Genomic DNA, 18,268 nt, shown 5'->3' on the forward strand with positions numbered 1-18,268 from the left:
TTTCTCAAAGAGGTTCCTGGAAGAGACTGGAAACCCAAAAGTCTGACTGTATCCTGTGGGAACAGCCACCCATGTAACTTTGGTTTCAGTTCCTGGATCTGTCCTTGGCAACTACATCTGATCCCATGGGAGGAGGAAAGAGCTGGAGGTGGTCCACTCATTCATTCCGCCAAAGACCTCATGGGGTCCCATGATGACAGGACAATGGGCTCCTGCTCTAACATAGTCAGCATCTCTTCTGGGACATGCTTCTTGTCCACCACCACCTCATAGACATACTCAGAGAACCACTCATCGGCATGCACAGGTAACCTTTGTGGCCAACCTCTCAGCTTTAGTCATGTTCTTCAAGACGACACTGAACACCAACTTGTGGTCATAGACATTCATGTCACTGAGGCCCAGCTTGCCACTGAGGCCCAGCTTGCCACTGAAGTGCTTTCCAACATCACAACCAAACCATACAGCCCCTCCATCTCTGATGGAGGCAGCAACCATCTTTTTCAAGAAGTCAATGGGCTGGTTGTTATATAGCGTTTTTCTCCCTCCAATCATATTGCTCAAGTCTACTATGTACAATTTATTGTAGTTGTGCTGGGGCTGTTGGGTCATTCACAAAACAAATCCTATCTTCCATATTGAAGAGTGGCTGCAGGTGTTCCCTGTAAAACTGCAAGGGTGTTATGGAGCCAACCTTATGGTAGTTTTTATCTTTATCTTGCTACTCCCAGGTGAAGGTCTCTGGTGGGTTACCCAAACAGATGCACACTACTCTGAATATCTCCTCCATCATGGCATCTTGTGTAGATGAGATTTCTCCTTTGTTTGCTCCACTGTGTACCAGGTTCCAAAGTCAGATACAGAATTCTGTCATCTTGTGATTCAGATATTGTTCATTCTGCTGGTGGCCTCTGTTGTATGCAATTCAGGGAAGCAAAAAAGCATTCAAGAAGAAATAACAACATTTAACCTTGTCCCAAAAAAACAGGTAAGACTGACTAAACTCAAATTCTTCAATGTTGGTTTTTTTTTCATGAATATAAGTCTCATAACCTTCAAACAAGAATGTTGTTGTTTGCCTTGGAGTTTTCTCTGAATTTGTAAAATAAAGGCAAGAGCACGAGATTTGGGCAGAGGGAGGAGTCAGGAGCGAGAGGGGAAGAGATTCAGAGAATAGGGTGAGAGAAGACAGTTGGCGACAGTTGAGCCAGTAGAACCTGAGGAGGGGGCAGAGGATTGGACAGTTGGGAGAGTGGGGAGAGGAGGAAGGAAGATAAGTGGGAGAGGGGAGTTTGGAGAGACGATGGGGAACTGAAAAAAAGAGAGGAGTCAGGGGAGGAGAAAGGAAAGAAGCGAGGGGAGAGTTGTCGTGGGAGAAGGAGAAGCTGGAGACTTGGCAAATAAAAGGTGCAAGGGATGAGGGATTTGAGAGCTAGGAATAGGACAGTGTAGGGTGGATCTGCCCAATCTAGATGCTGGATTGTTTTCACATTAATTGAGTTGCGTTTTCTTTGTACGGGCCGATTCGGGTTGGAGAGAAAACTGCAACACAAGAAAAGATCCAGCATCCTCCAGAGCTCTTCTGGTTGGTGACTGGCTTGCCTTCCTGAGGCACAATGTGCGGGAACACATGCTGAGCACCCTGGACTGTGGCCCTCTTCAGACAAATGCTCAGCAGATTGTGGGTGGTCCCGACATTCTGGGCAAGTCTGAACTGAAGGTCAGAATTTAGTTTCTGGATCAAAGCAGCTACCTTCTCCGATTTAGTCCTGCGTTGTTCATGGTGCCCAAACTGCCTCGTGGGAAAATGTTAGTTTTCAGGGTCCTCAGGTGAGCTCTGGGGTTATACTACCACACGCTGCCTAGCTGGCTGGACTTGGTTCTCCCTTGTTTCCCATTCTATGCTGGAAGTTTTACCATCTATAATTTCAACACCGAGGAACATCACTTAGGTAAATAGACATTATTGTTGAGACTGTAAAATGAACTTGCTAGGCACCCAATCCAAGTGAAGCCATACTATCCCATAGAAGCAAAAAGTACCTCTATAAATGCTGCTGGCTGAGAAGCTGCAGAACAATGTGAGCAGTATTATCTCAAAGAATGGAGCCTCTATAAAGACCAGGTCATGTGAGTCAATAATTAGCAGCCAAAACAGGTACAAACCAAGCAAGTAAGGTCAAAAGTACTAATTGGAGCTCAAGGTATTACACCCTTTGACAAGACATTCCAAGCCTTTTCTCTCAAACATGTATTTCTCACTGACAAAAAGTAAAACAATCCAAATTTACTGGTCTTTAAACTAATAACAAACACCCAGGTAGAGAGAGATCACAGTCTAGCAAAAGATACATTAAAAAAAACCCAAAGAACAAACAAAAACGACAACAAAAAACCCAAGTACAATCTCTTCTCTATCCCATAACTTAAATTCTGATTTAAATTTTTTGAAAAATCATTCAGGTTAAGATGGCTCAGCAAGTAAAAGTATTTGTTGCACAAGCTTGGTGACCTAAGTTTAATCCTCAGCACCATGTAAAACTGGAAAGAAAAAACCAATTCCACAGCATTGTTTCTGACCTCCAAACAGGCACCAGGGCACACATGCTATCCATACAAATAATAATAAAAAGAATTTCAACTGTTTTCTTGTGAGGAACAGACTATAATGAGTGCACAATCTAAAACCATGAAATAAGAAACCAATGGTGAATTTGTAGGCCAAAAACAAAACCTACAACCTTTAAAACAATATTTTCTTACTTGGTATATCAATAAAATATGCAGTCTTCAAATTCTTGGTGTCTTTTTTAAATTATATAGCTAATAACAGACAAGGAAGAAAGTGTCAATCAATTATAAGTCTAAGAAACCTTTAGCAGAATTCAACCCCCAAAAGTATTCAAAAGGCTGACTTTCAAAATTTCCATTATTTTCACTGAAAAGCTTAAAAAGAATAACGTTGTATGTTTATGCACATAATTTGCTATTATAAATCTTTATGATCTATAACTATAAAGTTGGCAATCAGAAATAACTAAATATGCAATCAAATCTGGGAATTTTTTCCATATGAACCATTATTGTCTTAAAATTAGTTATTTTAGAAAACTCTAAACAAATTTGAATACTACTACCACAGAATGGTGCCATGTACAGTCCTTAAACTGCTCTGGAACCAGTCTCACAAACATGCCAGAGTCATTACAAATATCTATTTTAATTATCTTACAGAAAGAGGATTAGCAAGGTTATGCCCATTACCCTTAACCCTCCACAACAAAGGGATATACAGAACTCTGGTTTTTCAAGATCCACCTCACTATCATCTCTACGAAGTCAAGGATATATCCAATGTAAATACAATACAAAATAACAGTGACTAGTGAAGACTTCTAAACACAAAGGGTAGCTATCAGGTTGAGTTGCCCAAAACCATTCATCAATTCCCAGGACATAAGATATTACCATTTTGAAGCTCTAATAAATTTTACACACAAAACTACAAGACAAATGAAATCCCTCCCCCACCCAACAGAGTCTATCTTCAAGCTTCAAGGAAAAGTAAACACAAGCCTACTGGAGCATCATCAAACTGAAGCTTCTTTTTATGATAGCCCATGGACTATTGCTAACTTAAAATTCACATGAGTGAAATTTTTTCCTTTTGCCCAGTGAACCATGGTTTCAAACTACCACTATTTATAAAATTACATCTGACAAATATACTTAATTAAAATAACCTATCCAGGGGCTGGGGATTTAGCTCAGTGGTAGAGCGCTTACCTAGGAAGCGCAAGGCCCTGGGTTCAGTCCCCAGCTCCAAAAAAAAAAAAAAAAAAAAAAAAAAAAAGTGCTTTAAAATAACCTATCCAGGAAAAGAACAAGTTCCAATCAACTAAATAGATCTAAGATCTCTTAAAAATCATATTTTGCCTCCATATTCAATTATGAATTGAATGCTGAGACAAACATAAAAAACTGGTGGCGATGAGTAACTACAAGAAGATCATCTCCAGTTTTGGCTCCTGAACTGGCCATCTTGCGATGTAAAACTAGATTTTACAACCTGACAACCAAGGACAAGCAACATAAGTCAGAGAAACTGGAGAGTTATTAAGGGACTGCATATATTTCGCTCAGCCTAGTCTCTCCCTGGTATATACAGATTTCCACAGCCACCTTGTACTGTTAAACCTAAGAGTAGTAAAAGAGAAATTACCTACAAACCCACAGGACTAAGTCTAGCTCAACAAGATCCTACGACCAGTCTGTCTGCCTCTATCCTCAAATTCAGAATCATTCAGTATTCACTGAGCAACCTGCACACTTTTGTTATATGCATGACACCACTTCATATTTCCTTACATTTTAATTTTCTGAACTAAGAACACATGCAGTGATGTTTCTAGTGTTATGCAGAATATATAGAAAAAATGAAAACTGTGATTAAATTTAATTCTTTTACACATTAAACTTAATTTGCTAGAATAATAGAATTTTTTCAGACATAGGTTTTTAAGTGCTTAGAGATATATTATACAAATGTACTTGAAATACTTCCACTTCAAATTCCATGATTTTTTAACATAAAGTAATTGCCTGTATTACTATAAACAAAGTTTTAGAGCTACAAGTACCTTTCTTTTTATTGAAAAGCTGTAAACTATCCATATGCCACCAGTAAGTAGCAGGGAATATTTTCCCACCAAATACACCTAATGAAAACAGTATCCATCCATTGTTCTCTTATATCATCTTTTTATAACATTAGTAGTTATAACTGTGGGATGGTAAAGCCATGCCAGTTAGATTGGTAAGGAAGGCAGGTTGAGACCCGGAGACACTGTGGGCACACACCTGAGACTTAGGCGATTCCCCACTCCTTGCCAGATTCCTGGCCAGGAACAAGTGCTACACTCCCCAAGTAAGGAAATGTGGCCTGTGGCCTTAGGCCCAGAACTGAGTTCTCCATGCTAAAAAGGTACGTAGAGGCCCTCAGGCCTTAGCCAGTAAGTTTTTCTTCCCAAATATTCCTCCCTGCAAATGGTATTTAATCTCAGGTCCACCCTAAGAAGTGGGTACAGTTCAGTATACATCCATTTTCTACATTGAACAGTCAATAAACAATAAGGATAAACATGGACTGTCTCTCTCATCTATCACAGGCATGGGAAACATGCAGGTCTTCTACAGAGCCACAGCTAACTCTCCCATAGAAGGCCTCTCTGCACTTCCAGCCTGCCTCCACCAAGCTAAGGACAATCACCACTGAGACAAGCCAGAGTTGTCCTTTCCCTGTCCCTCCCACCACCCCACCAAGCCCTCCACCTCCTATTGATACTGTTCCCGCCCAACCCCCACCCCCAACCCCGACTCAGCTCTCAGATCTTCTGTGACTACTAGCAGCACCTGGATGCTCAAGAGTCCAGGGCTCCTTGACCCAGCCTTGGACCCCAGAACTTCCCACATCTCAGACATCTCAGACTGTGCCTTCTTACCCCTTGCATGGTGTCTCCACACTTCTCTGAAGCCCAGAACCAGGCTGGAGATGGGCAGAATGTGGACCCACATAAACACTGTTTCTTTCATTTCTATATCCCAGTCTGACAGTTAACTCCTTTTCTGCTACTGATTGTTACCTGAACATTACAGTAATTCAAAATAGAAAAACAAAACAAAACAAAACAAAAAAAACAAATTAAACAAATGGGAAATTAGCAGGATATATGTGAATCAAAAGAGAAAAAACTCAAAAGGAAAGCATAAAGTTTCTAGAAGATTAAATTTTGATCTGCTCACTAACTGATTTACTCTGAGAAACACAAAGACTAAACTCATTATTTATTTTCTCTCTCTACAAAGTAATTATGCCAATATTTGGCTTACTCAGCTCGAAGAAAAAGGAAAAGAATGTATCAATATTTATAATGCTTAGATCTCTCTGGATAAGGGATTTTTTTAAGGCAGGGTTTCTCTGTGTAGCCTTGGCTATTCTGGAATTTACTCTGTAGATGAGGCTGGCTTCAAACTCATGAGATCTGCCTGCCTCTGCATCCCAAATGCTGAGATTAAAGGCATGAACCACCACTGCCCAGCCATAAAAGAACTTTTTTAAACACTGCCTCACTCAAGGAACCATTTCTTCAATATTACTTTTAAAAAGAATATTAAATTTGTGTAAAATTCTAACTACAATATAGTTCAGGAAAAAACAGATTTATTTTCTCCATCTTCAAGGTAGAAATATTCTAACAGAACAGCCAGCATCAATTTTAAGACTATAGACTATGGGAACACAGAATTAAGTCCAAACAGACTAAGAGAATTAAAAGGCAGAAGTGTTCAGCAGAAACTAGTATCAAGTGAAAACACTACAGAAGTACACAACAGAATCAAAGTGAAATAGCTTATAAATCATCAATCAGTCTAAAAAGACAAAAGCCTGGAATCTATGTGTCATTCCAGATTAGGCAAATTTTCCTCTCTTCCCAAAGTATCTTATAGTGTAGATAACAGGGAGATATCTTTTAAACACACATGTACACTTCGTGTGTTTGTGAGTGTTGCATTTGACAGACAGACAGACAGACAGACAGACAGACAGAGAATTCCTTCCTAGAAGTGCTATACCACGTATATGTTGAGGTCAGAGAGTATAAACAGATGGCAAGTGTCATATTACTGGCCCCCAGCAATCATCTTGAAAAGGTCTTGTCTGAGATTTTTAGTCTGGAGTCAAAAATCTCTTTATGTTTCTATCTCTAGAACCCACAGCAAATATCAATTTACTGAATAAGTGAATGGATATCTGCCTTGAAAGTTAGTTTGCCTATAGAAAAATTCCAAAATAAATAAATAAATAAATCAAAAAAGGCAATAAGAGGTCTGTGTAGAGGTAAATACACTGTGGTACATAAAGTCACAAAGGTTGCTTTCACTTTCAGACTATAAAAAACTAAGGAAGCGCAAGGTCCTGGGTTCGGTCCCCAGCTCCGAAAAAAAGAACCAAAAAAAAAAAAAAAAACTAAGGAAACCAGCTGTACGAACTGGGTAGTAAGGCAACAAGTGATTAAATGTGATTGAGTGTAGGAGCTAAACCTAGGAACTCCAGAGTCTGTGAAGTAGTAGTGTGCAAAAAACTTGCCATTATACCACCCTCCCCATTTCACTATAGAAAGCATCACCCTATCTGTCCCTAGCAGGCATCCCATAAGGTGCCAGACAGAGAGGTTTGCAGTATCAGACCGTGAAGGAAAAAAACAAACAATACTAAAGTAAACTGCTGTCGGGGCTGTGGGTGATAAGTGACTATTTGAAAAATCTATTTGCAAAATAACTGAGAAATGTCATACATGTCTCTAGTAACAAAACATTACAATGTGATGATTAATCTTCACTGCCAATTTGAATGAATTTTAAATCACCATGGAAACAGACCTGTTGGTATATCTATGAGAATATTTCCAAAAAAGGGTAGAGAATAAAAACGCACCCTAAATGTGGCACCATTCTGTGGGGTCTTGAAGTGAATAAAATGAAGAACGCCAGCAGAGCCCTGACTCTGTGCTTCTTGACTGCAATGCAATCTGACCACTCCTGGTCACACTCCTAGGGCCATGACTTCCCCTCCATGAAGCACTGTCTCTTTCTTTAGACTGATTTTGTCAAGTACTTTATCACAGCGACAAAAAAAGTCACTAACACACAAGCTGCAGTGTTAAGCACTACAGAAAGAGAGTCAGCCACAACCTACGTTCTCCCACAAGGCACATAGCCTGAGAAGTCACTGAAACATCATCTGGTCAGCCCTGGTGGAGAAAATCCACTCTTTCCCATATAACTAACCTTCTTGGCAAACAAAAGATTTTTTACTTTATTTCACATATTTTTACTAAAATTGGCTTTTTTGTTATACCTACTTGGCCTGAATATATAGATGTGTATTTTATATATTTCTTTTCTCTTTTCTTCTTTAAAATTGTTTACCTTTTTCTTTTTCCCTTATTCTTCAGACAGATCTTTCTCATCTTCCTTCTCATCCCCACTTGCTATCTTTTACTAGCTTTTTAAATCTTTCATCTTTATTACTATTTAGTTCATTATTTTGTCCTTTGCTTTGCTATTCTTATTGGTGTTAGAAAGGCTCTTGTTTTAGTTACTGTCCTCTTTCCATATCTTGCTTGTTTTTATGATGTGGTTATCACTATTGTCTTCCAAACAGTGCTAGGGATGAGACCCAAATGTCTTTGAGTCCAACTGGGAAAATTTATCTAAATCCAGGTAAGTTTTACTTTGTGTAAACCTTATTATATATATATATATATATATATATATATATATATATATATATATATATATATATACAAGTATATATACATATACGGATGGAGAGGGAAAAATTTAACTTAGATCCTCTGCAAGAGCAGTAAGTTCTCTTAACTACAGAGCCATTTCATCATCTCCCCACCCCCCATTTTTTGCACTCATTCTGGGTTCTTGTTTTTGTAAGACCTTGAGAATGCATTTAGTTGATATGTCTTGGTGGTTGTGGTTGTTATTGCTGCTAATGTCGGCACTGTAATAACTATAGTTTCCTCTTAGAATTTTCTCTACTGTATTTCATACCTTTTGGATTGTTATGTTTAGTTCTATGATTTTTCTCTTCTAATTAATTTTTTCAAAAACTAGATTTTGATCACAACATTAAATAACTACATATAACAGAAAAAAATAACCTATTTTTTTTATTATTTTTATCATGAAGAAAATTGACTTACCCTTAAGAAAATTTAAAAATGAGCACTGCATTGGAGACAATTTTCCAGCAAAGTATACTACTAAACGTGTCTATTTCTAGGGGCTGGAGAAATGGCTCTGCAATAAAGAACACTTGTAGCTACTGTAGAAAATCTGGGGGTTTAGTTCCCACATAATGGCTCCCAATTATCCATAATTCCAGTTTCAATGGGACTAAATGCCTTATTCCAACTTTTGAGGATACTAGGGACTCAGGCAAGTCATGTAGATACATAAGCTTTCTAAAAATCTAATTTAAAAATTTTTTAACTTATTTGTTTATAGAGTCATGTTAGGTTACATTTACAAGCCATCATAATAACAACCTAACTAGATCAGAGTGTCACTTCCACATGCCCGCAACACAGCAGTTCCTCTCCTTTATTTCATTTAAAGTGACCTCTAGTCATGCCAAATGGATAGATGAGGCTAATGGAGCTACTTCCCACAACATCAATTGTTCTTATCTTTTGGTTAGCCTTTTTGTTAGTTTTTGTTTTCCTGTTTCTATATGTGTATTTGTGTGTATGATGTGTATTCATGTGTATGTGCAAATCTGTAAGTACTGTGTGTGCAGGCATGTAGAAGCCAGAGTTGACAGGGGTGTTTTCTTCAATCATTCAACACCTTTCTTTTTTTACTTGTATGAGGGTGGAAATATGCATGTGAATGTGGGAACCCACAGAGGCCAGAGGTGTTGGCTCTCCCTAAGAAGACTGTGCACCTCCTAATGTGGATGCTGGGAATAAAACTTGAGTTCTCCGGGTTGGGGATTTAGCTCAGTGGTAGAGCAAGCGCAAGGCCCTGGGTTCGGTCCCCAGCTCCGAAAAAAAGAAAAAAGAAAAAAAAAACCTTGAGTTCTCTTAAAAGCACAGTGCATCTTCTTAACCTGTGAGCTGTATCTCCAGCCCCTGCCACATTGTATTTTTTAGACAGAAACCCTCACTGAATGTGGAACTCAGATACTTAGCTAAACTGGCTGGCTCCAGCTGGTCTGTGCCCCAGTGCTAGGGTTATGGATGTGGCACTGGGGATCCAAATGCAGATTCCCCTGTATGGGCAGTAGGTACTCTAACATCTTAGCTCTCTTCCCAGTACCCTAACTTTTTGCTAATGCTTTGATTCTGTATAATTTCTAACTTAATTTTACTGTAGAATTTTGAAGACTGTATTTTCAGAATACAAGAATATCATAATAAAACGAGATACATATATAATAGGATAGTAGTGGAACCAGACTTCACCGGAGCATTTATTTTGTCTTACTACAGATTATCTAGGCAATCTGACAGAAAAACAAAGATGAACCAATAAATAATTCACTCAAATGCAGATAAGTACAAGTAGAAATTAAAAATGATCATGACATAATATATAAAATTAGAATTCTGGTGACCAGAAATGTTTGTTACTATATTAGAGCCACCTTTTTGTTGAATATAAATTAGGAAATATTTTAACAGAGTTTAGTATGTTTAATAATGGCTTAACAAAGATTGCTGGGCTGGAGAGATGGCTCAGCGGTTAAGAGCACTGACTGCTCTTCCAGAGGTCCTGAGTTCAATTCCCAGCAACCACATGGTGGCTCACAACTACCTGTAACAGATTCTGGTGTATCTCAAGATAGCTACAATGTACTCATATACATTAAATAAAATATTAAAAAAAACAAAGATTGCTAAAAACCTATTAGAACAACCATAACTGTAATTAATCGTTATTTCTGTGTTTTATAGGCGCACACTTACCTTCACATTTCTCAAGAATCTGAACTGTTTCTCCTATTTCTAAGACCAGGCCTTGAGGGACAGATCCTCGAAAGCTGCATATCACTAGAAAAGCAAGAATAAACATATCAGTAATTTTTTAAATACAGTCAGAGTCACTGAATTAAGCGCTGAATTTTCAATATAAACTCTCCATTATTTCATGATTCTTGCTTAATATGTGAGCCTCTTTAATATAGTCAATATATTGTGAATGTTAATATCATTAAGTAAGTCAGAAAGTTACGTACATTGTGGCACAATTATCATTCCTGAGTGGTGTGTATGTGCTCCTATATAAAAATATTTCATGTATGAACACTCCTCCTGTCCCTCAGCATGACCTAGTTTCACATACTTTATCTAAACAAATGTGTTAGTAATCCTGATTAACAGACTGACCAAGCAACAAACCAAAGAATTCAGGCCCGGTATCAGAACAGTGTCTATAGATGGAACTCAAGAGCTACTGTGACAGGTTAGCTACTGTACACTATTGTAGATTACAAAATGGCCCAACTTCTATACTAGCCCTGATGACCCATTTTATGCTAGGCTATCCTCCAAACACCTAAGGGATCATCCCAGCACGAAGTCAGCCTCCGAGACATATGGCTGAAGACTTGTACCATCCTCCAAGCACACACCTGAGAACTAAGGCACCAGACGACCAACCTCTTGAAAAAGAATTGACTACCCACATGTAAATCCAAGCACAAGACCAGGCCATCCATGAATCCAAGAACTCCATCATCAAGGCCACCTGCAGAACCTGCCAAATGGCCCACCCAAACTCTCTAGACAGAGAGACTTGACAGTGTTTGCCATGACAAAGCCAACACGTAAAGACTGGAAGAAGAAACATTTATTTTTTCAAATGCAAGCACTAAAGCCAAAGAAAGATCACAAGTAATCAGCAAAACATGAAACTGCCACCAAGGGAACAGACAAAGCACTACTACCTCACAAAATAAACAGAGCTGGACATGTGAGACACACTTACCATTTCGGCACTCAGGAGGTAGAAGTGTGCTGGGCCAGATGTGGATGAAGAAATTCTAAAGAGACCCTGTGTCCCTCAATAAGACTACTGCAACAATAGACCTCAAGAAACTACAATTACCCAGGAATCTCATGCTAGAAAAAGAAAAAGCCTAAAGTCTGGGCAGCCAAAGTTTTCTTCCAGAAAACAGAAGACAATAATGGGAGGTTCTTATTCTTGCAGCTGGGGGATTTGGAAATGGACTCGGAAGACCATGTTGGAGTTTGGAAAAATGGAAACAAGCTGTCTGGGTATGACTCTTGGTTTGGGTCCAAGAGAAAAGGGAAAGGGAGCAGACAGGGTAAACATGTTGGCAGTTGTTGGGGAAAAGGAGAAAATCAGTGTGGTCACAAAGACATTGAATCTAGGGTCTCTGTTGGACTACTAAATTCAATATTTACATCTGTACCAGAATAGTCTTAGATAGATATAGATATAATATACTGTGTAACTCTAACAAATGCAGTATGAAGAAAATGCTACTGGAGATGTTGCTCGCCTTTTGGTTTTACATATATGTATCTATGGCTATCAGCAGCACGTAACAGTTTCATCATCAATTTGAGAGCTTGTTTTTTCACATTCCTTTTTAATAAGAAGAACCCAAATCTTGTAGCATTAAAGCAACAGCCATCCCCATCTTTATACCTCAGCATTTTCTTCACACTCCCCTCTGTTCAAAGAGCTCTATTTTCTTGGTATATAAAACTTACTGAAAAAATAAAGCAGTACTACCATAGACTGCTATTTTACATATTTAAAACTGCATTGCTGCATCTTCTCCCTTCCGTTATGATTCTGTGCTTAAGGTATTAGATGAGCTATATGTAAACAATTTCTAAAAAGGAACTAATATTCGTAATGATAAAAACACTTCAAGACTTATCATTTATCTTCATTAACCTTTGTCCTTTACTTTGATTTTACAATCTACAGTTTTAACTTAAATTCATCTGCTATCTGTTTAAACAGAACTATCGATACTGCTAAGAAACAGCTGCAGCCCACCCTTCCTTCCTGTCTGCCTAGTCTTTTTTAAAGAAATGTCCTAAAAAGAAAGTTAAATAAAATAGTCTTTCTACATTAAATTTATTTAAAATGCAAAAAAAAGAAATGTCCTAATGACTAGAATTGAATACACTATTCAGTTCAAGTTTACATAGCTGGATATGAAGTAGCTTAGGAGAAGAAAAGCAAAAATTTTCATAAAAATCCAACTTCTGTCAATCTGTCTCTTTGTTTTATACTATCTTCTTTTTTATCACTTTTCCTAAGACTCAACATTTTAGTAGTTTGACTTGTTAATTGGTTTGGAAATGTTGCTGTACTGTGTGTCTTGAACTCTCATCTCACTGTATATATGATTTAAGAGATTTCAATAGAAATCACAAATTAACACTTCAACCAGTTTTGCAAGTTTCCATTTTGCTAAACTACTTAAAAAACATCATTCAATTACAAACTTCATTTGCTTATTGTTACAGGAATAAAACAATACCTTTAAAGACATTTTAATACAGTATTTTTATTAATTCTTTCGGAATTTCACATCATACACCCCATCACACTCATTTCCCCATCTTCCCATATCTGCATGCCCACTTGTGACCTCCCCGAACAAAATAACAACAAAAACAGTCCAGGTGGGACAGGCTGCCCAGATAGGCATGCCCCTACCAACCACACTAGGAAGAGACATTTCCAATCAACCACAGACCTCTCACACCTCTCACTGCTTACAGCTCCCAAGTGGCCTCTCTCCATGGCTCACACACTGCTCCTCTCTCCCATCTTTCCCACCTCTCCATCACATATTTGTTGTTCCTAGTGGCACCTGGAAGGCCTAGGCAGCTTCCTCAGTCCACCACCATCTTTCCATCCATCCTCTCACCCCTCATCTACCACCCCTGTCCCCCCTCCTTCACCTCCCTGCCCCCTTAGGCACAAGTTCCCTTTCAACATTCTGTTATCTATAAGACTCTTAAAAATACTCATGACTTTAATAAATTAGATTAATCCAAGCTTTCAAGAATTCAAAATGTAAGTAACGGATGCCCAAAATAAATTCAAACTTTGGGGTTTTCTTTTCTAGTTATCCATTAACCGCATTATAAACAGCCCAGAAATCATGAGGATGCTTAGAAAGTTAACTATTCAGTTTCTTGGCTCTGAAAATACAGACGTTGTTATTTTTAAAAGTATCTGTTAGAAACCTGAGAAATATAAAGCAGTCTGAGCCCCTAAATAGTTACATGCCATCTTATGACATTTTAAAACTTAAGTACAAATACTGTTCTGCTCTAATGACAGTTTATGTTTAACTTAAAGATTTTGGCCACGTGATAGTGGTGCATGCCTTTAATCCCAGCACTAAAGAGGCAGAGGCAGGTAGATCTTCAAGATCTAGGCCACCTGGTCTACATAGTGAATTCCAGGACAGCCAGCCCTACACAAAGAAACCTTTGGGGGAAAAAAAGAATGAAAAAATAGAAAAAAGAAAAAAGATAAGGTTTTGTCTTGTTTTTTTAACATTTCAGGCTTGGACAGCAAATAACTTAGCAAAGCTGAAATCCATTTAAGTATCTGTTTGTATTAAAGTCTCTTAAATAACTTCTTTGTAAGCAACTATCTTTAAATAATACCCTATGTATCTATATGACTTTCAGAAGCATATTAACTATATATCTGAACTTTATATAGTATAAAAATGTTTACAAACTCAAAGACATATAAAGTTAATGCACTCAAAATACCAGTAACATCTGTTGTTCCCAGGGCCTTCCCAGAAGCCAAGTATGGCCAACAATAACAGCAGCTGCAACCAGAGCCAGCCTCAGCAATGGGCACTGCAGACCAGAGTAAGGCCCTGCTTTCCCTCGGCCCTGAGTCAGGCTAAATAGCTTGAGATTACACCCTGGGAACATAGAAATGCAAGGCAGCCCTATGACAGTCTATGGAGATAGTAAATTATGGAAGGCTAATCAGTTAATTCCTCCTATCCATGCAGCTGTACTAACTGATACAAACAATGGGATCTTCTCATGCTGCACTGGACTTGCTACTGCCCAACTGGAAAGTGCTTAAAATGGAAATCCTGCAGAAATAGCTCCATGGTTAATAGCACCACCACTGTTCTTCTAAAAGACCCACGCATGAGTCCCAGCATCCATATGGTGGCTCATAGCCATCTCTAATTCCATTTATGGGGATTCAACCCCCAGATTTAATCCTCAGGGGCATTTGCCTGTATGTGATGCATGAATATATATATATATATATATATATATAAAAGCAAAATTCATATACATAAAATAATTTTTTAACTTTTTAAAACATTCATTACCTGTGGTATAATTTCAACATCTTAATGTCTTACAGACTTTAAAAGGTACCAGGAAAAAAAATCTGTCATCTGGAAAATCATATCATTTGAAACATTTTTCTGTGAATGTGTGTGTGTGTGTGTGTGTGTGTGTGTGTGAGAGAGAGAGAGAGAGAGAGAGAAAGAGAGAGAGAGAGAGAGAGGACATACATGTACTTTTCCCTAACAAAATATAATAAAATGTTATTATACATATGGTACACACTTGTAAACAACTTGTCTGTAATAACTAACACTGTTCTATAAATTTTTGTAAGACTAATTTCTTAAAAGTCTTTGTAATTCTTCTATGTATAAGAATGAGGGTTGGGGATTTAGCTCAGTGGTAGAGTGTTTGCCTAGGAAGCGCAAAGCCCTGGGTTCGGTCCCCAGCTCCGAAAAAAAAGAACCAAAAAAAAAAAAAAAAAAAAAAAAAAAGAATGAATGCTCAATTCACTGTGCAGATGTAAGTCATTCCAGTCAAAACAGTTAAGATGGGAGCCCAAAGACCAACCCTATTGATACCATTTTCCACTCCACCACCCACTCCCACACCCAACCCCATGGCCATACCCCACTTGTACACAGACAGATATCCATTGCTCAAGTACAGGATATTTCAGTCAGAACAGGTGCAGGCCACACCAGTGAGAAGAACAGAGATGTCCTGCTGAACGAAAGGCCATACTAGCTCCCAGAAGTCCAGCCCCCAACTCAAATGGAGACTCTCTGCTGCACCAGAAGTCACATAACCCACCAGAAATACAGACCACAAGGACAAAAAGACTTTAGATAAAACAGAAATCAAGGAACAAAACACCCATCTAACAAAAACAACTTCAAAAATAAGCACAGAGATCTATATTCATCCCAAACCAAGATGCCTAGTCACCAGTGTAAGACCTCAATCAACATCAGCCAGGGCAATATGGTAACACCAGAACCCAGCTAACCTCTTACAGAAACCCCTGAAGTTCTAACACAGCTGAGATAAAAGAAAACAACCTTAACACCAATTTTATGAAGATGACAGAGATCTTTAAAGAGGAAATGAATAAATTCCTTAATGAAAGCAAAGAAAACACAAACAGGTGAAGGAAATAAATAAAACTACTCGAGACCAGAAAATGGAAATAGAAGCAATTAAGAAACACACACACACACACACACACACACACACACACACACAAACTGAGGGAACCCTGGAGATGGAAAATATAGGTAAGCAAACAGAAAATACAGACAAAAGTATCACCAACAGAATACAAAAGATGGAAGAGAAGACTCAGGTATAAAAGAACATAAGATATTGATACTTTGGTTTAAAAAAAAAGTTAAACCTAAAAAGTTCCTGACACAAAAGATGTATGAAACCTGGGACACTGTGAAAAGATCAAACCTAAGAATAATAGAAATAGAAGATCCCTGCTCAAAAGCCCAGAAAATATTTTCAACAAAATCATAGAAGAAAATTTTCCTGACCTCAAGAAGGAGATGCCTATAAAAGTACGAGAATCTTATAGAACACCAATTAAATTAAACCAGAAAAGAAAATCCTTTCTACATAAAAATCAAAGCACTAAATATACAGGACAAAGAAAATTGTTAAACGCTGCAGGGAGAAAAGAGCAAACAACATAACTTCTGGGAGAATCACCATCTCTGACCTCACAGAGCAATAGTGATTAAAACAACAACAACAACAACAACAACCACCGCATGGTATTGATACAGAGACAAACAGTTGATCAATGGAATTGAAGACCCATAAATAAAACTACACACTTGTAAACACTTGATCTTTAGCAAAGAAGCCAAAACCATACAGTGCAAAAAAGAAAGCATCTTCAACAAATGGTGTTGGTCTAACTGGCAATAGGTATGCAGAAAAAATGAAAATAGATCCCTATTTGTCACCTTACACAAAGCTCAAGTCCAAGTAGATCGAGGACCTCAAAAAAAATAAAAAATAAAAAAAAACAGATACACTGAATCAAATAGAAGAGAAAGTGGGAAACAGCCTCAGACTCCCTGACAAGGGGAGTTTGGGGGAAAGGGTTCCCTAAATAGAACTCCAATGTCTCAGGCTCCTAAAATCAAGAATTGATAAATGGGACCTCATGAAACTGAAAATGTTCTGTATGGCAAAATACACAGTCAATAGGACAAATCAGCAAATTACAGATTGGGGGAAAAATTCTTCACTAACCCCACATCCGATAGAGAGCTAATATTCAAAATATATAAAGAATTCAAGAAGCTAACCTCCAAAAAAAAAAAAACCAAACAACCCAATAAAAAATAAGGTAGAAAGCTAAACAGAGAATTCACAACAGAGGAATTCTGAATGACCAAGAAATGTTAAAAGTTCTTAGTGATCAGGGAAATACAAATCAAAATGATCCTGAGATTCCACTTTATACCAATCAGAATGGCTAAGATCAAAAACTCAGCACATGCTGGGAGGATGTGGAGAAAGAGCAACACTCCTCCACTGCTGGTGGAATTGCAATCACTCTGGAAATCAGTCTAGAGGTTCCTCAGAAAATTAGAAGAAGACCTCAAATTACCTGAAGACCCAGCTATACCACTCGGGCATACACTCAAAAGATGCCCCACCATGCCACAGGGGCAAGTGCTCTACTATGTTCATAGCACCTTATCTGTAATGGCCAGAAGCTGGCAACAACCTGATGCCCCACATGGAAAGAATGGATACAGAAAACGTGGCTCTTTTACACAGTGGAATACTATTCAGCTATTAAGAACAAGGACATCTTGAGTTTTGCAGGCAAATGGATGGAACAAGAAAATATCATCCTGAGTGAGGTAACTCAAACCCAAAAGGACATGCATGGTCTGTACTCACTAATAAGGAGCTATTAGCCAAAAATGTACAGAATACCCAGGATACAATCCACAGAACACAAGAAGGTTAACAAGCGGGGTTGGGGATTTAGTTCAGTGGTAGAGCGCTTGCCTAGCAAGCGCAAGGCCCTGGGTTCGGTCCCCAGCTCCAAAAAAAAAAAAAAAAAAAAAAAGAAAAAAGAAGGTTAACAAGCATAAAGGCCAAAGTCAGAATGCCTCAATCACACTTGGGAGGGAGAAGAAAGCAATCAATGGGGGCAGAGAGAGGAAGGGACCTATATGGGAGAGGAGAGGCTCCCTGGGGGCCAGCAGAATGAATGGAAATGTGCAACCTGGGGGGGTTGGGGCAGCTGGCTCTAGAATGTACCAGAGACCTGGGAGGTGAGAAACTCTCAGGACTCAAAGGGAGGGACCTTAGATGAAATGCCCAAC

General features: G+C 38.4%; 1 protein-coding gene, 1 long non-coding RNA gene and 1 pseudogene across 15 annotated transcripts in view; 1 reads left to right on the forward strand and 2 right to left on the reverse strand.

Annotated features, from left to right (window-relative positions):
* Dock3 (dedicator of cyto-kinesis 3) overlaps window positions 1–18,268 on the reverse strand; it is a 355,025-nt gene that overhangs the window by 302,144 nt on the left and 34,613 nt on the right. For all 14 annotated transcript variants that reach the window (XM_087562345.1, XM_087562340.1, XM_087562344.1 and 11 more), the window contains 1 exon segment: window positions 10,548–10,631. In XM_087562345.1, coding sequence (XP_087418471.1) covers window positions 10,548–10,631 — 84 coding nt within the window.
* Window positions 73–1,831, reverse strand: Blmh-ps1 (bleomycin hydrolase, pseudogene 1; annotated as a pseudogene).
* LOC148004342 (uncharacterized) lies at window positions 175–10,734 on the forward strand. The gene is made up of 4 exons (XR_015628045.1): window positions 175–307; window positions 845–988; window positions 8,225–8,283; window positions 10,536–10,734. It is a non-coding gene; the product is annotated as an uncharacterized LOC148004342 (long non-coding RNA).

Source organism: Rattus norvegicus, chromosome 8, assembly GCF_021556685.1.
Source record: "Rattus norvegicus strain SHRSP/BbbUtx chromosome 8, alternate assembly SHRSP_T2T, whole genome shotgun sequence".
In the NCBI taxonomy this organism is placed as follows: Eukaryota; Metazoa; Chordata; class Mammalia; order Rodentia; family Muridae; genus Rattus; species Rattus norvegicus.